Source organism: Haliotis asinina, chromosome 6 (genome assembly GCF_037392515.1).
Source record: "Haliotis asinina isolate JCU_RB_2024 chromosome 6, JCU_Hal_asi_v2, whole genome shotgun sequence".
Classification (NCBI taxonomy): domain Eukaryota; kingdom Metazoa; phylum Mollusca; class Gastropoda; order Lepetellida; family Haliotidae; genus Haliotis; species Haliotis asinina.
This window is the reverse complement of record NC_090285.1, coordinates 67,569,546-67,597,045: the sequence shown is the minus strand read 5'-3', so window position 1 is coordinate 67,597,045 and position 27,500 is coordinate 67,569,546. Positions and strand designations below refer to the sequence as shown.

Below are 27,500 nucleotides of genomic sequence, written 5' to 3'. Positions count from 1 at the left end.
TATAAAACTGTCACTATTTCTTCACAAACTTCACAAACGGGTGCCTTTTGGTAACTTTTGATTACTGGACAAAGTATTTATTGCGTTTCTGTGGCAACAAGTTTGACTTTGACTGAATTTGGTGGGTGTGCTCTTTTCCAGAGCTGAACTTTAAAACTGTTTACTATTTCTTCACCAAACTTGGCACAAAGATAAGTCCTGTGTTGTACTGGTACTGTTTTTTAATAAAATGTATTTTGTGCTTCCATTCCAACAAGTTTGGCTTCAACTGAATTTGGTGATAGTGTTCCTTTTTGGAGCAGATCTTGAAAACGTTCAGTACTCTCTGTCCACTTTGGTATATACACTCCAAAACATTTGACCTTATCATAAATAGTAGACATATTCATAAAGGCTATTTTGCCATTTGGGGAGGATATTAATGACTTTGTCTTCTTGTTATTCCTGTCATGACTGCAGTGTGTAAGTCGATATTCCCTCAGTGTGATATTGCTAGACTGTTGCTTAAGTCATTTGGACTGTACCAACACAGTCACTACCTATGTGCAGCAAATGGCCATCGCCGTTTTTTTTTCCCAGGTGAGTCAGTTAGCGGAGGACCGGGGGTACCTAAACATCCAACTGGGGCAACTGTCAAAGTCTCTACGAGAGAAAGAGCAGGAATGGCTGGCCATACAGCAGCAGTATCGCTCACTCTACCAGACCCACATCAACACACAGACAAAGGTACCCACAAGTAGAGGTCGTCATCAAGCCAGCACAGAGGCAGGCAGACCTATCATGTCATGTGACAGAAATATATATGTGTCATAAGTGTATTGGTCTAATAAGATATGTCACTCTTTTTGATAAATAGGCACTTTGACAAATCATTTTTGTGTATCATGGACATAAGGAGCAGTGTCAGTAATGATGCTGACCAGTGTCATTTTTGCAGATCGCTGACTTGGAGAAGAAGGCCGTCAATGAAGCCTTACAGAGAGCTTCAGTTGCCCAGACGACTGCACCAGCAGCAACAGCAGCAGCAGCCACGCAGCAACCTGCTGACCCAGCTCAAGTAGAGGAGCTCAAGAAGAGGTATGTGTCATGGCTGAATTGTGGATAAGCAGTGTTTGAGATGTGGGCAACTTCACCCTTGGGGATGCCAGGTTGAAGGTAGTTCTCAGTTGAACATGCTGTTGTGCAGGAAGTGTTGAGACTCAGTAACTTAGCTGAAACTTCAACTTAACTTCAACATTATCCTGACTACATGGATCATTGATCTTATTATCAGTCACTGGATTGTGTGGTCCAAACTTGATTAACCAGAGGGCTCTTGCTTGAATATTGTTGAGCATTTTTAAAATTGTGGACAAACAAACAATAAAAACTTGAATATGCAGAACACATGCTGCCGAATCTGTTAGTATTTTGACTATGTGATGTGGTTGATACACACAACTGCTGACATGACAGAATCTAGATCTGTCAGATGTGGTACAGAAAATGGATTGGTTAGGAGTTCGAGTGTTCAAGAGTAACATGTAAGTAGTCTTGCAGTTTGGCCCATCATACTTGTACCAGAGATTGATTCGGAATGAGTAAGTTGTGTGATCTTACATCTGGTGCCTACATTTTCAAATGTTGCCAACACTACTTGAAACATTGCCCACTCACCTACATAGTAGCTATACAGCACCCAGTGCTTGTCGTAAAAAATAACTGGAAATAGAAATTGGTGGACACAGTGTGTGGTGTCACCAATCATGTGTTCTTCCACATTGACTGTGTTCTTCCTATCTATCTCTGTTGTTCAATTCTATAAAGTGTACCAAAATCATTTAGTTTGAATGTGGCTGAATGGCATAAAGTGGCATTCACTCACTCTCAGTAAATAGCTAGAACAAGTGAGGCAAATGCTTCATCAAACATGTTTCTGGCATACTTACATGATGGTTATCGGTCTCCAGGCTGCAGGCATCAGAGAAGTCCCGCCAAATGGCAGAGCAGTCTGTTGAGAAGCTTGAGCAGAGTCTGGCCACGGAACAAGGACGGAGTGCACAGATCGAGAAGACCCTGACCGAGCTGCAGGAACAGCTACAACTCCAGACCAACGCTAAGGAGGTGAGGAGCATGGATGTCAGAGTTATGCCCCTTTATTTCCTCGCATCAGGATTTCAGTCTTCATGTCTTGTCAAAAAATGTCCAGACACACAGAAACCAATCACACGGATAATTATTACATGTCATTGGTATCTTCCTAGTCAAGATGCTTATTGATATAACTGTTTAGAAGAAACCTCTGATCTGTATAGACTGTAATGAGTTTGTCAATCCATTAAGATATATTTGAATTCACTGAAACATTATGTCACCGAATGTCAATGAGAATCAGCATGAAGTCATTTTTTCAGATGTTAGTTATTTTGCTACTGGTCTAACTGATAAGTAAGATGACTTTGATCCTCCTGAGCATAACCTTGTGTAATGATGGCGTGTGACATTACGGCCCAGGGAACACCCTGTACACTGCTACTGAACAATGTTGTGTTACAGGTTCATCTCCAGATGGAGGAAGATGGGGACTCACGGATCAGGGAGGTCAACACCATGCTGAGTAAGTACAGAGGAGGATATATACTGTTGTGGTTAATAATTTGCTGTGACAAACGGTACAAGAAATCCCCTCAGAACCAGCAAAATATAACACTAACAAGTCTAAAATTTTCAATGCATTGACCTAAGGGCAAGATACAAAGATTCTCAATAAAGGTTTCTAGTGCAATGTAACCGAGTCAAATCTAAAGTAATGAATGTTACATGGCGAGATGTCAGTGTTGGATGTAGGTCGATGTTGACAATCAGACGAGGTAGACCGATTTAGGCCAAACTCCAGTAAATCTCTGTGTGTGCCCCATAATAACTATCTCTCAAAACTTTAAACATTGTGATCCAATAATAATTGTCACTTAATCAATAATACAATTTATAGAAAATACGCTCTCATAACAACACTGGTCATCACTTCAGGCTTTCCACCTACATCAAGCTGGTCTGCCATTGCTGAAAGTGGCATGAAAGCTTAGGCAGAACCTGCACCGTGCCCCTTATCCCTAAAGTTTATTAAATGACCATTAAAACTCATGAACATGCACTATGCACCTCTCCTTTCTCAAGCTGTATCTGCCCATGGAAAGACAACTCCCTTGCTTGCATATGAAGAATAAATCCTGATATGCTACCCAACCTCTGCTGGGGAGCAAGGTTTTCAGCGTAGGAAGTCTTCGCTCTCCTTTACTCCTATACTATCAAACATTTATTAAGGAACACACACTTGACTGAAAATGACTGCTACTATGTATTGAATAGTATAAGTCAATGATGTTTCTCTGATTCTACAGCTGAGTTATTCCTGTCAGCATCACATTATCCTTAAAGAATGAATAAACACGCATTTATTGTACGCTTTTAACCATAACATATCAAAGACTTGTGGTTAGTCTTAAGCAGAACACCAAATTCATCCTTAAAAAATAGATGCTTAATTGATACCGAGCGATTAAAAGTTACCAAAAAGTCATCTGCTTCACTCTCACCCGCCAACAAAAAACACAGACAGGTTACATAACTCTGTCCCCAGAGCATTGCAGCATACCTGCAATAAAAATATAGATGAATACTACAGCAACCCACATAGGTATATTACATCATATTACATCATGGAGGCCCGCTCCTCTGATTGGTTGAAATGTCATTCGCTGGAGAGAATTATGCACTGTTGTGAAAAAGGTTGATTAAAGGTAATAAAATGTTGAAATGAGTAGTTTTTATGACAGGGTTTCATTTAAAATGACGTCAATAAATGATTTATGCATATGTACCCTCCTGGAGCATATGTAATGCAGTGAAGATACTGAACCAGTAGGCTTCCTAGACTGTGGTACAGGGACGATATGATTGGCTCAGCATCATCAAGACAAGGTGTGGTTACAGTTGTGGCCCCTTGTCTGACAAGATCAACTGGTGGAAAGTTACCTTCATTGTGACCCTTGTAATCACCATAACCATGGTGATGTGGGTTTATGTGCCTAGAATAATGTCAGTTTGGGTCATAATTCAAAACACTGGTAAACTTCACTCACATTAAGATCCATCTAATAGCATCAACAACATGGTTGTCAAAATTTATGAGAAATTAAATGCAATAGTTCTCATTTCAGGCAATTTCTATGACTTTGTGACAGGCATTTCTCATCATGATACATTTCATGAAATAATAGTTCATCATTGTAACCTTACTATCAAGAAGATCTAGGTACTTTTCCAAGTATTTGTGATGCAACACAGTGTCTTCTCTTCTCATTGTGGTTCAGAATGACTGTTATACCACCATTGTTAGCCAATACGTACAGGTGGACACTTTACATGGTTTCAGCTCGCCATGGAATGGGCTACTGTCAGAGGATGTGCAGATGGGCCAGGATAAAGAAGTAAGGCATATTTCAGCATATTTCACTCATAAAATTAAAAGCATGGTATAACATAGTATAACATGGCATGGTATAACATAGTATAACATGGCATGGTATAGCATAGTATCATGGCATGGTATCACATAGTATCACATGGAATGATATGTCAGTATAACATAGTATAACATAACGCATGAATTGGAATAACATAGTAATATAAGGCATGGCATCATATCGATTGATTGTGTTGTGTCAGTGAATGCCTTGTTGTGTTGTCACAATGGATGCCTGATTGATAGTGTTGTCACAGTGGATGCCTGATTGATAGTGTTGTCACTGTGGATACCTGATTGATAGTGTTGTCACAGTGGATGCCTGATTGATAGTGTTGTCACAGTGGATGCCTGATTGATTGTGTTGTCACAGTGGATGCCTAATTGATTGTGTTGTGTCAGTGAATGCCTTGTTGTGTTGTCACAATGGATGCCTGATTGATAGTGTTGTCACAGTGGATGCCTGATTAATAGTGTTCTCACAGTGGATGCCTGATTGATTGTGTTGTCACAGTGGATGCCTGATTGATTGTGTTGTCAATGCTGATGCCTGTATGATTATTTTGTCACAGTGGATGCCTGATTGATTGTGTTGTCACAGTGGATGAATGGTTGATTGTGCAGATGGCCTGTTTGGTTGTGTTGTCATAGTGGGTGACGTGGATGATAGTGTTGTCACAGTGGATGCCTGATTGATTGTGTTGTCACAGTGGATGAATGGTTGATTGTGCAGATGACCTGTTTGGTTGTGTTGTCACAGTGGGTGATGTGGATGATAGTGTTGTCACAGTGGGTGACGTGGATGATAGTGTTGTTACAGTGGATGCCTGGTTGATTGTGTGTCAGCTGTCACCATGCCTTATTCACAACATGTCTCTTGCATTCAGCAATGTACATCTCAATCTGTATGCTATCTCACTGGTGTCCTGTACATACTCTATATACTGGACAAGAATAGGTAGGAGTATATATAGATTTTGAAATAATTAATAGCGATATATTTATTTATAGACACATTCATAAGATATCAATCATAAAAATACCAATATCCCTAACTATATCCCTGTCCAGTATATATTGCTAGTTATCACATTCTATCATTCACCTGATGAAGGGGCAAGAAGTAGCCCAGGAAGGCTGTGTTGTAAATATTACACAAGTTGTGAATCCTTACCATTCATTCTCATGTTCAGCAATAATAGCTATATGTGTATTCGAGTTCGGTGATTAATGCCTCAGTAAAATGTCAATAGATGTATGGTAGTTGCTGAAACTATAACCATTGTGTTTCATGTTGATACAATACAGACATTCCTCTCCACAGTTCTGGGGAATCAAAATATGGAAGGTAGCAATGGATAAAGCTTTTTCATTGTTAGGATTGTATATGAGTGATTTTGTTGGACTTGAAATATGTAGACCAGTCAGCAGTCATACACATATACACACATCCATGCACACGGACACTCACATACACACACATGCACATGGACACACACATGCACATGGACACACACATGCACACACATGCACATGGACACACACATGCACATGGACACACATGTACACATCCATGTACATGGAGACACACATTCACATGGACACATACATGCACATGGACACATGCACATGGACACACATGGATGGACACGTACACATGGGCACACACATGCACATGGACACACACATACACACACATGGATACACATCCATGTACATGGAGACACACATTCACATGGACACACACATGCACATGGACACAAACTTACACACACATGGATACACACATACACACACATGCACATGGACACACATACATGCACATGGACACACATGGATGGACACGTACACATGGGCACACACATGCACATGGACACATGCACATGGACACACATGGATGGACACGTACACATGGGCACACACATGCACATGGACACACACATACACACACATGGATACACATCCATGTACATGGAGACACACATTCACATGGGCACACACATGCACATGGACACACACATACACACACATGGATACACATCCATGTACATGGAGACACACATTCACATGGACACACACATGCACATGGACACAAACTTACACACACATGCACACACACATACACACACATGCACATGGACACACATACATGCACATGGACGCACACATACACACACATGCACATGGACACACACATACACATGGACACACACATACACACACATGCACATGGACACAAACATACTCACACATGCACATGGACACACACATACATGCACATGGACATACACACACATGCACATGGACACACACATACATGCACATGGACACACACATACACACACATGGAGACACACATGCACACACATACACAGACACACTTGCACATGCGTGCACACATTAACTGGATAGTGAAAGTTGTTCATTGTGTGTACATATGATCTGAATTATGTATCATATCAGTAATACTCGTGTTCCTAACAGTCTTCTACTTGCCATTTAATGAAGTGAAACCTTGGTGAGAACGTTCCCTGTGTTGACAATCTTGTTACTAAAGAAATGTTCTGAGCCACTGTTTGAAGCAGTCTATCATTCCTGTAATTGTTCCAATGTGTTAGCTGCATGTAGCTGCAATATTGCCAAGTGTGTCATTAAACAACAAACTACAGATTGTTTTCTGTGGAAGAAGGTTTTGAGATTGAAAATGAAAAAAATTAATAAAAGAATAAATAACGTCATGTACATCATTATTTTTAAGTGTATCAAAATCAGTTTGGTAACAGTTTTGGGTTCTGAAAATATAATTATGATTTTCAATTTATTCCACATATTCACTGTTACCATTTTGGTTCTTCAGAGCTAGGTAAAAAGTACTTTAAGAAACTTAAATATTTCTGACTATGTATGTGAGATTGTAAAATACATATCAAGGGTTGACAACAATTTGTGGTGTTCTGTTGTACTTGGCTATTCTGTCATGATAAGCAGCCTGGGACAAGTTTGCCGCCACAGCATTTGTTACATCTCTTCCTCATTCCTCTCATCAGAATTTTTGCAAAGAATTTTATTTGCTCATGAGTGTTTTTGATTGGATGTGTGAGGTGTATCACAATGAACCTGTGTGGGTAGATGGATCTGGGGCATTTGTTACAACAGAATGAAAATGTAATACCGTAAGACCAATGATAAGGGAGCATTAGTTTTCACTGCTTGTAGTGTCTCTGTAGTCTTCCCTTTAGTTCCCCCTGCTTGTATAACAGCATGTGTCTGCCTGTGTCTGTCATTTGCTGTTGTTTATTCCTCTTCAGGGATTACTTCTCCTTTTCCAGCCGTCAGCTGACCAAAGTGATGAGGATGCGCCCAGGGATCCGGACTCTGATCTGGGCCTACTTCATCCTGCTGCATATTCTGCTGGTCTCCTGCTTCACGGGATTCATATAAGGGACCAGTTTCGACACAGTATTCCTCGAGATGTATCAAGCTGTACACAATACGAGAGCCCACTCGGGACAGATTATGTGCCAATTTTCGTGGACATATTGTGTAAACCGGTGTATGAACATTCTGTGGGAGGATAAACATATCAGCCGGAGCTGAAGTGTATGGGAGGATATACTCATTATCAGACGGAGCCGGGAAACAGACATTGACAAATGCATTGCTTGTGGTGTGTCCGTCCTTTAACTGTGCGGGAGACCAAAACAGACATGTATCAGCTGTGTGGCTTTGCTTGATGATATTTTAGACATTTATAGTGGCATGCTTTGTGTATGGAAGGTCAGCTGTAGCTTGCACTGTGTATCTTGCTCTCCTGTTTCTGTATTAGGCAGGAGACACACTGCAAGTATTGGTACATTCAAGAAGTTGTGTCATGACATACTACATGTACAGGGCATGTACAAAATCTCGGTTTTGTTGGAGAAACTGAGTGGACTTTGTGATATTTTGTGGAATATGCAGTCAAGAATGGTTGCCAACTCATTTCTACCCTCATAATGGCTCACACCCTGCATATTGGGAGTAAACAGTCGAGGAACTTAAACTGTGAATGGACGTGTACATTGGATCTATGTGGGTCATAATATGATATAATCATTCATTGGGGGATAACTGAATTAGTAGGTCATAATAGGACATGGATCATACAGAATGAATGTTGAGAAATATTGAATCATATCTGGCAGCATAGAAAGGTCATGGGTTTGTTACAATAATTAACATGTAAATTTGAAATTTCATGAATTGGTTAAAATTAATTTTCCCTCTGTTCATACAGTACATACATTTTGATACAGAATCTAAGGGAGCATTATAGTGGGGTATTTTTTACATTTTCCCTATACACAATTTCTATATTTTTCACCAATTAGCTCGTATAATAAAGTGGTGTAAAATACACAGATGATACACATTCCCTAGTGGTTCCTCAGCAGAACCATGTGCGAGGACGTGAATATCGATCTATACAGTGGTGCTTTGGTATGCATGTAAATATGTAGATAGATTGGTTGTGTTTAGGTGTGTGAGGGAAAGTTCTGTTAATTTCTATCCACTCTAACAAATCCCCCACCTTCCATTCTTCTCTCTTCACTCACAAAACAACCTGCTAGACGTCTGTGACACAAATCATATTTATTTCTACAACCTTTGCAAGTTTCCAGTGTGACAGTGTAGTGGATCAAGCCTAACATGTGTCTACTTCCAGGTTCCAATCAGCTGAAACATCCATTCATGTTTTGTTGCTGGCAACTACACATTGTAACATTTGTAGCCGGTTTCTTTTTACCAATTCCACACTTATTACATACCATGTGTTATGAAACTCTTTATTCCCTACCTTACACTAATCTTACTTTGTATTCATCACATTTATTCCTCTCAGTTGGAAAAACATGTCATATGTTCACATATTTCTCACAGCTGGGTATTCTATCCTGTTGGTTTCTCTTACATGAAGTATGTACTGTTTATCAATTGATTTACTCACTAAGGGACTTATTTTGAGATAAAAGATAAGACAAATCCACCATGTTTCTGATTAGTCATACAAATCTTGCCTGTGATTCGTTTTTATCAGCAGCATTGGTAGTAGAAGTTTTAGTTATTATTTTGCTTCTTGCATTCCATTTTTAGGTTTTGTTTCTTTCTGGTATTTTGTTGGCAGTTTTGTGTTCATAACGCTTAAGACCAATGCTGAGTAAGTTTTCCCAGAAATATTGCTGTATTTTTATTTTGCACTAGTTTTCATGGTCACGTTTCTTGTCAAGCCACATTCGTGTTAAGTTGCTTTTTGTTGTTTGGGATGAATTTCTTCTTAAAGCATATCAAAATAAGTCTGTTTGAATGCATCCCATAAAAAGTCTTTCAATGAAAGTATTTTCAAAGTTGTACATAGTATATACTCTGTAGGAGAACTATTTAAGGTATATTGTACATATTATTGTGGAAAGTAATATATCATGGCTGGGGATTATTGTGTACTTAACCTGAAAAGTAAAATATAGAAGTGATTACAAGTATGTTTTTATTCTTTGCTCATGAACACCACCAAATATACACACCAATCATTTCAACAATTGCTGAATCCATTATGACCAAGAACTTCGGAGATCTTGGAAACGAATGGATGTTATCTATAGTAGTTTTATCATTATGTATCAGTTGTCCTGTTGGATGTGTATGAGTCTTGGTTGTTCATTTGATAACTTATAAGACACTGACACCATAAATCAGTATTGGAATGTACCCACGCCATTGGTATGATCTTTTAAGAAGAAGTCAGTTGGTCATATCGGAGCTGAGCATGCAGCCTTGACATCAAATGTCATGAATATGTCAAGGTGCTGCATTGATCAGTGTTGGGTGACTGTTCAATGCAAAGTCATGTGAGTATCTGACAATCCGTCTCTGGAACTTCACAGGTTGTTCCAAGTCAGATGACACTACCAATAACCTGTTGCCATGTGGTTTCAATTAGAGAAAAATAAATATATATTTCAATAGATATAGCCCCATTATACTGCACATATGTATCATATTCAGTAGAAGCCACCTTTCTGTTAGCATGGATAGCATAGCTCAGATACAATTACCACTGTCTAAAAATTAAAGATGCAGCACAGGCTATGGGAGCTATTCATAGACAATAACACACTACATTTTTAAACACTTCTTTTATTTGTTGACAATATTTGCAGCTACGTAGAAGCCATGTCTCTTCAGTTAAGTTCTGTAGCTGCTCCATCTTACTGTGCATTCAGTGCATTTTAAACAAAGAATGTTAAAGAATGTAAATGACATCTACACAAATACAGACATATATTTGGGTATCATGAGCTTTCCATACCAAAAACAACACCACAGTGTTTATCCTGAATTTTAAACATTTTTAAACATTTGATCATTTTCTCCATTAAGCACTATTAACTCATTAATGAGCAGGAAATCTCCAAATATTGTGCAGTCCTCAAGAAAAATCAGGAACATTGTTTAATCTCTCTGTCAAACAACTGAAAAACATTGCACAACTCATGCTGTAAATCACATTATGTACATTGTTTACATGATATGCAAATGAGATCTATTATATATATACAGAAAATAAATAACAATGAGCAAACATGTCCAGGGCAGTGCACAATGCCTGGGTCACATATGGAGATATTTGTACAACAAAATGAAGTGAACACCATATAAATAAGGCAATATTATACATTTCCTGGTCATGACATATAAATCATTGAAGAGAATGGAGGTATTTTACACAGATCCTGTATGAGATTTCCTGAAGTATTCTGTTTGATACATTTTGTGTTCCTGGACTGCGCTTACACACTTCATTACTGGTATTTAAAGATTCGTCTACTTACCTTTGCCTGTCTTCTCTTTCAATGCACCGAATTACTTTTCCTCATACATGTAATTTGATTGAGCTTCTCTATAATCCTATTCAAATAAGCTTAAGACAAGGTTTTGCGAGCAAACAAGTGAGGGTATTTATCATAATAGTGTAGAGATAGTAAGGACATTTTCAGAAATTCATTGTGAAAACCCCTGGTCTTCTAAAATGCCTCTCCAAGGTGTCCATCCTAATGATAAAGACATCATGACCAAGAAACTTAAATAACAATATACTTACACTATACATAGAACACAAGATCACAGATAGAACAGTAACGTAACCCAAGACTAGTTGTCTCATGGGAGGAGCAAGCATCACATCTGCCAATACACTGACACATGCTTTCACACCCAGTCTTTGACCTCGCATATCAACACACGCTGTCTGGTCAGATCTGTCAGTAATGTCCAATTGATATTTTATCATACTAAACAGAAAATTAATACATGTTTACAATTTGACCACATTTTATATGGGAGACAGAGAAACAATGCTTGACTGTTTTTCAGATGTATATTGTAAAAATGAAAAAGCTTTGGGCAATAATGAACTCTACCCTTTAAAAAGCCCAGTACTTCACGATGGCAGGACTATATATACGAGTGTTATTACTTCAAAACTTCATTGTGAGAGGAGGACAACTGAAGAGATCTCAGGAAAATGCCCATTCTACATGAAGCAAAATAGCTATCAGCAATGACAGGATGAAACGTTTATCAATAGTAACTATGGCAACCTCAAGCAATACATATGTCAAAAGTGAGGTTTCATGGTTTGGATGAAGCTTGTAGTCGTGATGCCAAGATGGGATTTCTTATAATGGGAACATCATCAGAACATGTTGATTCGGGCTCAAGAATCAACCTACTGGATTTATTATTAGGGCTAACACCATGGTATTATTGTTGAGTACTTTTTCTGTAATTGATCAATAGTTATGTGAGTTCTACATGTTGATATTTTGATCGCTCTGACAAATGAACACTTGGTTTAGAAACTGCAACAAAAGTGTCATCATGCCATGTTTTGCTGTGGAAATGTAGTGCAGTTACTAATCATATACGATCACTTACTGTCACATTACAACAGCTGGCTGTAGGGTGGTCACATTTCTTGGGTTAGAAACAAGAAAATGTACTTTGACTAGTCTTAAAAATCTACTGCAGAGCTACAAGGATCCTAATAGTAAAACCAGACATAGAAACATCACTAATTTTCTTGAGAGTCCCCAAGTAGTTACCTGAAAATAATTTCTAACCCTGAAAGTGTCTATAATATGTTGTAGACAATGTTTCATGTGATCCGTGTCTACATGACTCATGAAGGCCAACAAGCACCTGTCTGTGCTACAAGAAGACTATGTACCAGATGATTACATGATACCATTTAGAAAGTGGTCAAATGCAACATGTCATATTTGGGATTTCACTTTCTCAGTAAAGTACAAATTCTAGTATTTTTTGGGTTGAGTACCATCCAGGATTCGAACCCACACCCTCAAAGTGCTGGCGATTAGGTGCCTGACTCTGAGGGTGTGGGTTCGAATCCTGGATGGGACTCAACCAAAAAAGTACTAGAATTTGTACTTTACTGAGAAAGTGAAATCCTAAATATTACATGTTGTAAGTACCAGATGATATGTACACTCCCACGACAGAAGTATGTTGTCAGGCGCAGAGTGAAGTATGCAGACACCTCAGTGAGATAGAGAGATCAACACATGATTTCATCCACTGTGAGACGTATTGGCATCTTGGGGAGATAGAGAGAAAGATGAACGTACCGCACACAGTGTGAGATATGTTGACGTCTGAGAGACTCTGAATGAGATATATTGGCATGATGTTGGCCATATTGTGGGATATCTAACAAGTTGGTGAGATAGTGAGCAATGATGGTATGATCTTGGCCACATTGTCAAGATGAAGACACAATCTTACACTACAAAAACAGGTATGTTGACCACAGAGTGTAACATGTTAAATGTTGGCCACACGGTGGGACATTAATCTCAACCACATAGTGGGGCATTAATCTATGGCCTCCTCCAAGCAGAAACATGCAGGGATATGATCACCTCAAACACACTGAAGATGGGTAGGTGAGTTACATGAACAGCACTTGAGATACACTGCCAAGACGTCAGCCATATAGTCACATACTAGGATGAGAACTTGCTGTTGTCAGGTGCACCAGTCCTTGTTCATCTGAAACAACACCAACTTACATGAGAACCGGAACAAACTGTCACACTTCACACACTGAGAATTCATACTAAATCAAATGCTGTACATGAGGTCATTTTCAATTGAAAACTGGGAAATATATCCTATCTAGATATTTGGTTTTTACCAGTCTTTGAAAGGCAATCAGAAGTACATGAAACTAACTGATGTGGATAATGACTCCTTCATTGTTTGTTTACAACTTTTACTTTATTTGATTTACATATTTGTTCAAAGTGAAATTCATCGGTACCTTTTCACTGCAAACAGACTATTAATGACAATAAATTACTACCTTCCATTGAGGACACAGCTATCATGTGTGCCTGATCCAGGTGAGCCTGAGCTATCTGTGCCTGAGATATCTGTGCCTGATCAAGGTCTGAATGCTCGAGGTGGGCCTGTTCAAGGTGGGCCTGGTGCATGTGGCTTTGATTCATGCTTGTCTGACCCAGTTGAGAAGGCTCAACATTCTCTATGTCTCCATCTTCACCTTCATCATCACAATTATCATTATGTATGATCTGAGTGTCAACAATCTGTAGCGGGGTTGTCCCGTCTAGACCATCTGCAGTCTGGGATGCCTCCATGTCATCACATTGCTGCTCGGTGTCATCTCCCATGGCACTGCCGACAACGATGTCCTGCGATGACCCCATCTCCTGACCAGTGCTGGACCCCTGCATGGGCGAGAGCTGAAACATGGGAGTCCTCTTAACCACCTTTCAGAATTCTGGCCTACTCACTTCAATAACCATCTTTGCTGTAATAATCACTCTGTATCTCAAGCATGCTTAGAGAATTGACAAATGGACTCAATGGAGCTCAAGATACCCTTTTGACCGTGTGGGTATGATACCCATACATACATATGAAACTAAGCGGGTATTTCTGTTTTCAAGAGGGTATCTATCCTTCCAATACCCACCATGTTTTTAAATCCAGTATTCATTTCAAGCAAGCAAAAATCTAAAATAAGACAAAATCCTCCCAACAATGCTAAATGATAGCTGATTGCTGATAGCTAATACAGCCTTATCCGCTTGTGCTGTGAGAAATAATATGTGCCTTAGTCTACATCAGTCTTGGTGTATAACAAGATACCAACATGAATATTAGATGATAGAACAGCCATGTTTTCACACTAACCCTTATTTGGTATTTATTTTTCAAAAACTTTCCGTCGTGTTGTTTCACATTCAAACCCCAAATAGCTAATGCTACAAGTTCATTTAAAATATCACCAGCAATTGACTGATCTGATTGTGAAATACAGTACTTGCCTATTAATACATCTAGTAGTCCTCTTATGAAGTATTTTTCTGTTGCAAGCATGAAAAGATGTAATTATTATGATAAAATTAATATTTTATACTTATCCTGACACATGCTTATTTGCTTATCTCCCCTTCCTTCCAAACGGTCAGTGGAAACTTGAATCCCTTCAAATTCCCTAGAAGTGAACGTACAATCACTCACCTTTAGCCATCTCACTGCTCCAGCCAACACCAACCATCCACATGGTAAAGATCACACTCTATGACAGAATTACCTCCACAAAGGTCTGCAGGGAAGCCTGAGTGGTGAGATGGGAAGGTTGGAAGGGCTTAATCTTGTGAGTCAGGATAAGTATAAACTATCAATTTTATTCAGAAAATTACATATTATTCCTTACCCTGACTGATGCCTATTTGCTTATCTAGAATCTGACGGAACAGGCGACAGGTTAACCACCTTCAGGATTCCTTGATAAATTGTGCTGTTATCCGTGTCCACTTGAAATTTTCTTCGCGGCTGCATACTGAATCTTTCACATTTGAAGGGGGACCACCTTCTTATACTAAGTATAAGAATTTAGATATACTAGATGCCTCGTTATCTAGATATATGGAACAACCCATATGTGATTGTTAAGGTAAGGACTATTACCAAAACTGGTGTCGTGACCAATATGTTAAAGTAAGGAATTTATCAAAACTGAGTCACTCATGTGCTGACTTATCTTGTAAGAACATGGACTTTCAGCCGGTGGCAATTGCACAGTTGCCTGGTGTCAGTGAGTCTGCGTGACAAGGTGAGATTTTTCTTTTCCAGCATCCATCCATGTGCCACAGTGTGTTGCTGTGCTACCACTACAGGCCCAAATTGATGTGTGCTGGATATGTCTGCCATGGATATATTTCATAGATAGTGGTTAGCGAAAACTGTATTTGATCTAAAAAAACAGCCTTCCATAATTGACAAAACTGAGCAGTTCCCAATTCCCATGGAGGGCAGGAGTCGAGGGTAATGCTCTTACTTCTGGAGGGTTCGAAGCACATGAAGGGTAGGTATAACCCGGCTGTTTTATAAGCTCTTGGGATCACTGCTCTGATCCAAAAGGAGATCATCATCTGTGAAACGTCTACTGTTGATGCAGGAGACAATCGTTTACACAGACTCTTAAATTTCCTTCTTCTAGTAGCACTTCTTTGTAAGTAAATCTTCAAAGCTCTCATTGGACACAAGGACAAGTCTTGTGTGTCATTGGGTCTATGGATGTTCGATAGAGCCAGAATATAAAATTGACAATCTGGTTATCTGGTTGCTGGTCGCTAGTAAGTCCCATCTAAGTCTTAGGGGGACTGCAGTGTTGTTGTACGACTGAAGTCTAAAGCGGGGATTTTGGGCATTCTGGCTGCAGTTGCTAATGCAAAAATATTGTTTTCTGAGTGAGGAACTCAAAACGTCTGCATCAGCAGCTCATAGTCTGAGCTGATTGCTGCTAAATATGTTGATAATGTGGATCCTTTCAAGCATCTGGTAGTTCTCAAATGACATAAGTACTCTGCTACTTGTGGGTGAGTCACTCCTCTGACCATAAATCTCTTATGAGTAGTATATTGGTCAAAACTTCACCAGTTGTCATCATACAGGTTATCAATATTATGCCAGTGGTACAGCTTCTGCTGTTCTGGTGGAGTACCCTCCTCTCTGTAGTGTAGACAGGCTGGAATATGTTTCATACTTGTAAATGGACTCCTGCTGGGTTCCCGTGCTTTTGTTTGGTGTGAGGTTGTATGAGTAGATTTGGCCAGTCTGGGAGGCATAACCGAGGTTCACTGTGTTTCTCTATGAGTTCTGGAAACCAGGATCTCACTGGCCAGTAAGGTGCAACCAAACTCAGTTGTAGGTTCTTTGTCTGGTCGATTTTTTGTTGTTCTTGCATTAACAGGATGGGTGGAGGAAACACATAACCATTTAGACCCACCCAGGAGATGGCTGGGGTGTTGACAGTCCATGCTAGTGGATCGGGCACTTGGTGAGATGACCATTGATACCTGATTATTGAATCCAGTTGCAAAGAGTTCGATGACAGGATGGCTGACTGCTTCTGTTATCAACTGGAAGGCTTCGACAAGAAGCATCCACTCTGGGCGATGGACATACTAGTCTGGATAAGGTATCGGCTAGGACAGTCTTTGTCCCTGGTACGTGACAAGCCCTGACCTTCAGGTTGATCTTCTCTGTGATGCTGTATAACTGGAACATAAGTTGCAGTAGAGGTGCTGATCTGGTAGGTCCTTGTAGATTACGTTAAAGGCCACTGTCAAATTGTCCGTATGTATCATCAGGGCTTGATTTTCTAGCTGCAATTTCCAGTTTTGAACTGCTTCCCTTACAGCTTCAGTTCTGATTGATATGGAGGCTCCTCTCTTCTATCATCCACATCCTGCGGCGACTCCACTCAATTCTGAGTATTTAAGAATCATATGTCCAGGAACTTCAGGTCTTGTGATGGTTCCAACTCTGACTTCATCTGATTTACCAGCCAACCCAACGGTGTTTGCAGATTGATTGTAAACTTCAGTTGTAGTTTGTGTAGATCTGCTTCTTGTAGTACTCTCCAGTTCTTCCTGTACTGCTTGAGATGTCCGCCCACAATTGACTGTTCTACAGGAACAGGACTGGACTACAGGACTGGATGTGGGAGTGACCAACTGTTCCCAACCTAATCTTCAGAACCGATATCTACTTGCACCCCTGTAGGAGTGTCCTCAACCGGAGTAACTTCTGTTGTTACTGGCACAACAAAAACACCACAGGTCACCACCATGAGTGGTTGAAGATTTGATGATACATGTTCTTTTAAATCTGATGGTTAATACATTTATAAATGCAGTCAAGGCAAAATTAGGGTCAGCTGAACCAAATTAAGGGAAATTACAGCCATGAAGGACGCAAGAAACACCGCCCAACCGTCCACTCAGGCAATTCAGGAGAGAATGATCTTTACCATGTGGGTGATCACGTGGTCAGGTTTGAAGGAAGTAGGGAGATGGCTAAAGGTGAGTCGTTGTACGTTCACTTCTAGGGAATTTGAAGTGATTGAAGTGTCCACTGACTGTTCAGAAGGAAAGGGAGATAAGCAAATGAGCATGAGGATAAGGAAATATTACATATTTAACTTTGAGCGTGTTGAAGCTTCCTGCTACGGTTGCTCACCACTATTGATTAGTTAACAAAAGGAAAACAACTATTTAATTGGCTGCTTTTAATTGATGGGCCACGACTGGGATTCTATAAATGTTGCCCATTTTATTTGTGTTTAGAATTAACAAGCTTTTCAATCACGAATATTTAGAGATGGAAAAATTTTACACTCGATAGGCTTGAATTGATATGATAAGCAACATGATTTTGATGTACTGGGTAAATACACATTGTTATTTTGACAAAGCATAAACATAAATTTTTAGTGTTTTTGGCATTTATTTTTCTCATGTATTTCACCTTTTCTAATGTATAATTTACACAAATACACAGCTTATCTGGAGCTCTGTGAGCTGTTCATTAAAACCATACAGTTTTTATTTAATATATGTATAAATAGTGAAGAAACTCAATTCAGTTGTTTTTGAAACTAACTACTTTGTCATAACTATGAGGGAGTATACTGGCATTCTAATCGCTACTGTTATGTTTCTGTACTGGTAGGGATTCCTTATAAGGATTACTGGGAAGACTTCAGCCTGTATCCCCTTTAAATTTCACTGCAATCAAAACATATCACCTGAATATATACTCCTCATATGATAAGAGTTTTGACATGTTTCTTGAATTGTATCTGAACATGGTGAAAGACATATTTAACTTCTAAGAATGACATTCAAAGATGTATTTCCTGATCTTTAAAATCAAGGGGATACGGCCAGAAGTCTTACCGGATTACTTATAGACCAGTCAGGAAGTTGGATAGGAAGTGCATACCTGGAAAGGTAAGTTAATATTCCAAACCAGACTTGTCTCTCAGATCCTCCTCCCACCATTAACTCATTTAAGTCCTCCCTGCCAATTCAGCCAAATGAAAATGATAGAGCCATCTGGCAAACAGAAATGTTGTCATTTGTTCTAGTGTAATTGATGATAGGAGCTTTGAGCCCTGGTTGGTCAAATCTGTGTGATTAAAACATGAGTCTTCTCACCTGTAGCAGGCTGCCGGCTGGGAACATCCCTGGGTGTAGGCGGGACAGAAGCTGGGCAGTCTCTGGGGTGAGAGTGGTGCTCACTTGTGTGGTGCCGTCACTTAGGTGGGTCTCAATGCGTGATATGATATGGTGGCCATCTACAGAACATAAAAGTTGTAATGAGTTCAAGCTGAAATCTGCTGGGATCCATTACATTGATCAGCAGAACTGGTTATTGTGCAATGTACCACATTATAAACACAGATTTAATACACTTATGAATTTCATTTCAACTGGAACCTGTTAATAGTGAACACTGCCTATTGTCCCCATCATTACATCTCAGGGGTGACCTACATTCCCAAGGTTCAGTGTAAGAGTGACCTATCTTCCTCTGGGTTCTGTGTCAGAATTACCTACCTTCCCCGGGGTTCTGTGTGAGGGTGACAGTGACAGTCTCTGGCATGGGCCCATCTTCCCCAGGTGCTACCCCCGACAGTATAGAGGGATCAAAGGACTGCAGCTCCCCATGAGGATCCAGTGATGATGTGGATGTTCCATCCTGGTTGGTGATTATTTCAACATTCACCTGATAAAAACAACAACATTAGACTATCAATAATAACAGGCAGTAAGCGTCATAAAGCTATTCTGCGGGATGTCCCATATCTCCAGTTGTGTGAAGGTGTGGGATGCTCCTTGTCTAAATGCCCACCTTCACAAAGATGACCGAAGAAAGAATTTGTAAAAATATGTGAGAGAAAGAACCTTTTGGTATAAATTTCTGTTGAAAAGGAAGTAAATAAAAACAAATGACATGGAAAGATTGTGTAAATCATGAATCAGTGAACCATGCCCAACAGACAACACGGCTGTGTAACCACCACCCCTAATACTTTCATTGCTGACTAAACATGCTAAATACTTTAAAGTGGAGAAAAGATATGGCGAGGCATCAAATCTACATCTGTCAAATGAACAACACTAACATGTATGTTATTGATCCTGTTGCAAAACCTTCAGTGTCAGCTGAAATGAGATATAATTAGCTCATAGTCTTCATGTTTACAGCTACTTACGGTTGAAGCAGTGAGTGGAAGAGAACCATTTTCGATGTCTTTGAGAGCTTGATGAATGTGATTCTTGAGATCATTGACAGTTGGGAATAATGTGAGATCGTGGCGTTCTGGAGCTTCCCCACCTTGGCACAGTTCCTTCACCACAAACACTCTGTAAGTACAACAATTGTTGTTTATACCAGAATATTGTTTGGGTTAGGGTTGTCTCACCTGCTGTGTTGGTTCAACTGAGTATCTGTCAAACATGTCAATAAACCACTTAAATATGTGGGGATGCAACAATATCAATCACTGGTGAAAACTAATTGACATATTTAGGTTACATAGCGGGACTGGCATGAATATTGATAAGCATAACTCTTATCACCATCAAGTGTACCTCAGCTGCTTGCGTATGGCATAGACTCGGGTCTCCCCTGCCGAGACCATCTCTCGTATCTTCTGCACAACCCGAGGGTGCAGCCTCTGTTCACCATTGTCAGTCTCATCAAACTCCAGCTTGGCCGGTGTAATCATTAACTTGGGGGGCTGGGGAACATCTTCGTGGAACTCATGAGCTTTCTCTGTCGGAAGCTGAACATAATATCTGAAGACACAAACAAACAGAAGTGTGTTGGTGTTAACAGGATCCAAACACAAGAAGACGTTTTCTGTAAATTCATAAGCATGGGTACAGTGCTGACAAACATGAAAAAGCAATCAGAGGAGTGGTCAACATCACGAGCATCAGTCTGTGCAACTAAGAACCAATGACGTTTCAACCAAGTCGACGAGCCTGACCACCCAATCCCATTAGTTGCCTCTTACAACAAGCACGGGTTACTGAAGTTCTACATTCTAACCCAGATCTTCACGGTCATAAGCAGAGGAATTTGAGAATATAAGTTAAAATCATTATACATATGATGCCTGAAACCATAGGGGCATCTGCACCCCTTTGTTATCAAACTGACGATTATCAGGATACATCATACTGACGGGGAACACAAACATTACCTCTCTTGTCCCCAGCCATCAACGCCCCTGTCTTTGAGGTCTTGAAAGGCTTTGTCCATGGCAATCTTCAAGGATTTCTTATCTAATGTTGTTGACACATAAAACTCAGGGAACTTCCTCACTTTCTTAATGTATATTCTGGAAAAGCAGATGTGCCAAACTTATGATTAAAAACAAGGTAAGCTAAGGGCCCTTTCTATCCACACAGATCAATTATTTAAATAACATCTTAGAAATTGCTATCAAAAGCATGAGATGCGTTCATATAAATAAGAACTACAGTCCATTTGATTTCATTTGACGCCAATAAATTGCGCACTAACACAAAATCTAATAAATGCCACAAAACCAATTTGTAATCCTACTGTGTAATAGAAGTATCTGTGCCTACCTTGCAGGGCATGTCTGCCTGTACTCCCCCTTGATGGGGATGTCCAGCTGCTTCTTGGGGTTCCCCTTCCGCCTCGGTCCATACTGACACTCCTGCACCACTGCTCGACTTCCTACAATTACAGAATGCACAATGAATGATCTAGGCCTGGATGAACTGACAAGGTATTTGGTACACATGATGTGGTCAATGATATAAATCTGAATGCGTACGTCCACATTTTTCTGTGAATATTCATGTGCATTCATGAATAAAATTATGATCGTGCAATCTATTTGATTGATCTTCACAATCCCACCCAACCCCCATCTACCCCTCTGTGTTGTCCTTGACACGGAATACACAGAAATAGGAAGACAAAATGGCAACTGACAAATCCTCACACTGACAGTAAATAAGGAACTGCACATGCCTCAATCAGTTTCCATTAAAAAAATTCTGTAAAAGCATAAAAACATTTAATCTGGTTTGGGGACCCAATACCGATAGATGTAACACAAGGAACAAATGAGAATGCATAAACAACTCTATGAACAGGTCTATTGGGTCTCTCTGATGGCACTCTACTGTGGAGCAAGGACTCGTTAGGCCTGGCAGCATACATACCTGCATTAACAAATGGGATGCCATCAAAGGGCACATACTGGGACTTCCACATGAGGCGGGTGGACGGCTTAGCAGGACTTGGGGACTGGCGGGTGCCCCAGAAACTCTGCGTCTGCTGCTTGTGGAAAGTTAGTAGAAGATCAAGTTCAACCTCACTCTCTACGTATCCTCGATAGGAGTCACCAATTTTCTGAAAAAGTCATACATACAGAATATGATTTCATAAAAAAAAAATCATGTCTCTATTTTTCATTCAGCATACATGTTACTGACACGTCATTGAAAGCATCAGTCAGCGCCATCTGTATTATAGCGGTGTCTGACCAGGCCTATCACTGTTCAATAAGCAATGACCTCAGTGTCATGGTTAATTTTGAGTCCATCACAACGAACATTTGGTTGACCTCTAGGGAGCTGCAGATAAATACCAGGTACAGGCCTACCTCACAGTTTTTCAACCTGGCAGCCCAGGTGGGGCAGTCTGGTGGCAGAGCCTGGGGTGGTGGCTGGGGAGGTGGCATGAGGACATTATCTGTGGAGCAGGTGACCCCAGCAGAGTCAGCAGCAGACACAAACTGGGCATCGAACTGACCCATGCCATCTGGAAAACATTAACAGCAGTAAGTATAAAAAACATCATGGAGGCAAGACTGGCAATCTTGCAGACTGACCTCATGAAACTACACCAGCAGCCAGTACCACTTTTATTAGGTGAATGAAATCTATTACATCTATATCTTTAAACCTTATTCTTAATACACATGCATTTCTAGGATTATGCACCAGAAAAATAACATTGTCTCCAAGGATAAATCTGCCATCCTACACACAAATGCTATATATTCTCACACTGATTTAATCAGCAACTCACATGAATACATGAGTCAATGACAAGTATAAATACATTCTTAGTCAACAAATTGCTTCCAGTAGTTGCTATTTATGATACAGAAGCCCTCTGGTCTTATCCATATTTTGTCTTCCATACAGCACAATCTCTACCTGTTGTATCTGGCTTCACTTGCATGTGCTGCAGCAACTCAGAAGGATCACTGACGGCTATGATGGTGGCAATCTCAGGGTTGTTGATGTTTGGAATGACCTGCCACACTTTACCAGCACCATCTGGCTGTGAGGTCGTGATGAGGTCAGCAGCAGTTGGCACAGTGATGATCTGAATGGTGTCTGGGTTGGCCAGTATCTGTGGGGTGGTTATTGGAGCAGCAAGTAGGCTCTGAAGGGTGGCATTGTCAGTTCGCACATCTGAAACATAGAGATTAACTGTCACAGGCGCTTGTCATAAATACTGACAGGAAAAGAATTTTGGACATGTTGGCTTTTCTCTTAATATAAACAATTAATTCTTCAAGATTGTAAGCCATCCTCAGCAATATTATCACAATATGACAGTGGAATAACCAACAAGCAAGAAATTGACAACATGAACCTTGATCTGTGCAAATGGTGCACCGCTGCATGCATTGACCAAATCAGAGGATCTAACCAACTGATTTGCATGGGTTCAGCATGTTATATGTTACCTCTGTCTGTCTGTGTATGTGTGAGTTTAGTTTTACACTGCACTCAGCAATATTCCAGCTGTACTGCAGTGGTCTGTAAATAATCGAGTCTGGACCAGACAATCCAGTGATCAACAGCATGAGCATCGATTGGGCAACCGGGCAATTGGGGACCGATGACATGAGTCATCCAAGTCAACGAGTCTGACCACCCGATCCCGTTAGTCGCCTCTTACGACAAGCATAGTCGCCCTTTATGGCAAGCATGGGTTGCTGAAGGCCTCTTCTACCCAAGACCTTCAGAGTTCTATATGTTACTAGATAGCTAGGGTGGGGGAGACATTGAGTAACTCTTCACCTTCTGCTCTCTGGGTAGAGGTTCCATCCACTAGACATCAAAATCAACATCATAAAAAGAAGGATCATCCAAATAAGTCTTAACAAGGTCAAAAAGACTTGGTCTCCATTTTAGCTCCCAAACTTACTAACTTTTACAACTAGTTTCAACTTACAACCCAGTCAACTTGCACAATATATGACCATGATGATAAAGTAATGGTACTCACTGCCCAGAAAAGAATTAGAAAACCCTGCAGAAGCAGCATCAATCTCTGAGGTTATCTCCCCTTTTGAGATAGCAGTCAGAGGGAGGTCAATGATGCTACCATCGATGTTGCCATTGCTGACAACAGGTATTCCAACCACGACAACATCGGAGCTGGAGCTCACTCCATCGTCTTTGGTCATCGTGGTAACTGACACTGGTCAGTGGCTCTGAAAATTATAGGAAACGATCTAAAACAGATTGCACCACATTACATGTATTATAAGATCCTAATTTAATGTCTTTTTTATCCACCGTCTTACCTTCAATTCTCAGAAACAAATCATTAACCTTCAATAGCAGGATTTTAAGAAGCAATAAAAACATTAGCCCCGTTAGTCGCTACCTCAAGCATGCTATGTATAACTTGTCTTCATATGCGATACTATAATAGTCTGATCACATTGTGATGACCTTACAGACCAATGTCTTTTAGTCATCATGACCTGTTTTCTATAGTCACTTTGACATTATGTTCATTTATTTATGTTTATGATAGACGTCTAAATGATTCAATACAATAGAAGGGTAACCTGGGATACACTACAGTCAGCAGTGCCCCAGCTCCATGACAGTGTCAAGTCTGGCCCTGGCTGAATAGTTAAAATAATGATATTTTAAAATAATGAAATCAACTTTCAAGTGTTTCAATATGCATGTTGTATGTGCCATAGACTAATCATTTTCTACCAGTCAACTTTGTGATCACAGACCACTACAAAAAATAGATCCCAATTCTGATGAGGAGATGTGTGTGTATTTGTGTAACAGGGCTATATTTTACTTCACGCAACATGTAAAATATTGAGACCTATTTGTTAGAACATTCTCCTGCGGTAATTCTGATGTCCATTAGATAACTTGTCAAATGTTTTGCGGTGATGTTTAGTGTGATATTGTGGATTCTGATTCACACACATGGCTACCCTACGCAATAATATGTTCTCAACGCCACCAGCTGAGCTCCTATTTTGAAGAGCTGGTCACATAACATACTCCGACAGAAAAAGCAGTATTGAATATGAGTATCTGTATTGTTTACAGTGGGTTGGTGTAGTCGTTGAAGGTATTAAGCGTAATATCATTCAATGCCATCTGCCGAAAAGAAAAAAATCCCATGCATTTCCATCATTTGCTTTTCTTTAATCATATGCAAACACAAATCGATGTGCGTCACGAAATGTGCTGTAATTTTTTTCCACATGTCCGATATACAATAAGTACAAACAGAGATTTGAGGTAAAGAGGTATGGAAACCTGCTTGTCTGTAGGCACAAACTCCATACGCAAAGATCTTAAGATTCTGGATGACTTCAAAATATCATTTGCGATCCTTATTTCCAGATATTCCTATCAAGAAAAATAACAGTGTGGCCATGACACTTCATTTTAATTGATAATTTTGGTGAGTGATCGTGCCCCTTTGTCATCTATCAAGGCACCGAACGGGAACTCAAGCGCACCCCCAAACCTCCCCCCGTCCCAGCTGCCTATTTTGAACAAGTGCTAAATTTGTCAAAACGAGTCACAAACCTCGAAATCGTTCAACCTCGTCTTCAATATGGCGTCCAGAATGAGGCCCAGTAATTGCGCATGCGCTGAAGTTATATCATGTCTCATGAGGAAATAAAATTAATGTCAAAACACATTCGTCAAACCCACCGTTCCGCACGACTTCCTGGTCGTTTTTATGATAGACTTAGTGGTATTTTCCATGTGCTTTTGCTGTGAGTGTGCTCAGCTTCCGTATTATAATCATGCTAAGTACATTGTATTAATGGGACATAACTCTTCCTTACTTAGATCTACATCTAAACCGAATCGATTACATAAGGGCGTTTAGTTTTACGCCGCACTCAGCAATATTCAGGCAATGAGATTGCGGTCTGTGAATAATGAAGTCTGGACCAAACAATCCCGTGCCGTGATCAATAGCATGAGCATCGTTCAACGAAATGGGAATGCGGTGATATTAACACGCTGTATTGAGACCAGTTAATGAATTACGCTCAACTACGACAGCTTCTGTCTTTCTGTCAGTCTGTCAGGGGTACGCTGTGTGAAGCCAGTTTTTGTTGTTTCCCGACGTAAAATTAGTGGGAAAATGTTAAAACGGCATCAAACTATACTGGGTCGCTCCCTCTGTCGGTCTAGTCGTGTAGATTTGGAACTTGCACTTATCAATGTATAGGCTATAAGTATGCAATGTATAGGCTAAGTATGCCAGCAGTCTTAAATGTCAAGACCTTTCAAACGAAACATGGCATCAGTACACACGCTTCTACATCAACTTTGTAATTTCTTCTGTTAAATGGTAGATACCCCAGATCGAGTTTGTATCTCTTTGTTTAATTAAAAGGCAACTGATTCGAAGCAGCATGTGTTGAAGGGGTCGGTTGGTCGAAGTCGGTGTGCAAGACATGTCTGCCTGCCATCGTATAGGCAAGGCTCCGATGTTAACTATAGCAGTGAGTTGCCTGGAGTGCCTATCCCAGTCTAGATTATATTTACAGATCATTAACTCATGTAGCTGTAATACTGTTGGTTTGGCATTACTAGAACAACAAAACAAAACAAAACAACACCCCCCACACCCCCAAAAACAAAACAAACGAAAAACCCAATAAATTATTCAGTTAATTGTTGTTGTTTTTATACACCTAATAATGGCATGACGTGCGACAGAAACTGTAAACGGCCTTACGCCAGGGCAGCAAAACAGTGTGTATTAAATGTATATCCGATTCATCTTGCGCTTTGATGTTATGATAAAAATGCCTTCGACTCTTACTATAGACCCGTGAAAATTCGGGTTAGAATTGATATTCAGTAACCCATCCTTGTAACTGAGAGACAACAAACGGGGTCGGGTCTTCAGGCTCTCTGGCTTGGTTGACTCAAGACAGGGGTGCACAGATCAATGCTCATGTTGTTGATCACTGGATTATTTGGTCCAAACTCGATTATTTATAGACCAGCGCCATATAGGTGGAATACTGCTGATGTGGCGTAAAACTAACCTCACCCACTCGACCATAAAACGTCGAATTAACGATGTTTTAAATAGCAAATAAGTTATTCATTATTAGACGTACACCACGTGCGGGTTAACTCACCTGTCAGACCACGTACCACCCTTCAAATCTGAACTCACGAGTATCGGAATAACTAACACGCCAATTCCTCGGGGCAATTGGAATTGTGGTATGGAGCAGAGACTTGGAACG

General features: G+C 40.1%; 2 protein-coding genes across 4 annotated transcripts in view; one reads left to right on the top strand and one right to left on the bottom strand.

Annotated features, from left to right (window-relative positions):
- The window catches only part of LOC137287090 (golgin subfamily B member 1-like), a 55,741-nt gene extending 45,727 nt beyond the window's left edge, over positions 1-10,014 (top strand). For all 3 annotated transcript variants that reach the window (XM_067819219.1, XM_067819220.1, XM_067819218.1), the window contains 6 exons: positions 580-726; positions 938-1,077; positions 1,950-2,103; positions 2,536-2,596; positions 4,415-4,469; positions 7,813-10,014. In XM_067819219.1, the coding sequence (XP_067675320.1) occupies positions 580-726; positions 938-1,077; positions 1,950-2,103; positions 2,536-2,596; positions 4,415-4,469; positions 7,813-7,945 (690 nt within the window). In that variant the 3' untranslated portion in view covers positions 7,946-10,014. The remainder of the gene's footprint in view (positions 1-579; positions 727-937; positions 1,078-1,949; positions 2,104-2,535; positions 2,597-4,414; positions 4,470-7,812) is intronic.
- Positions 10,015-10,662: 648 nt separating this feature from the next.
- On the bottom strand, positions 10,663-25,869 carry LOC137287222 (calcium-responsive transcription factor-like). Its single transcript, XM_067819410.1, has 13 exons — positions 25,807-25,869; positions 24,236-24,443; positions 23,152-23,412; positions 22,593-22,750; positions 22,150-22,339; positions 21,544-21,655; positions 21,153-21,290; positions 20,536-20,742; positions 20,157-20,307; positions 19,498-19,666; positions 19,096-19,235; positions 13,926-14,325; positions 10,663-13,612 (listed from the first exon to the last, which is right to left on the bottom strand). Exons 2-13 carry the CDS (start codon positions 24,414-24,416, stop codon positions 13,560-13,562), a joined length of 2,160 nt encoding a protein of 719 aa, XP_067675511.1. The 5' UTR covers positions 24,417-24,443; positions 25,807-25,869; the 3' UTR covers positions 10,663-13,559.
- Positions 25,870-27,500: the final 1,631 nt, after the last annotated feature.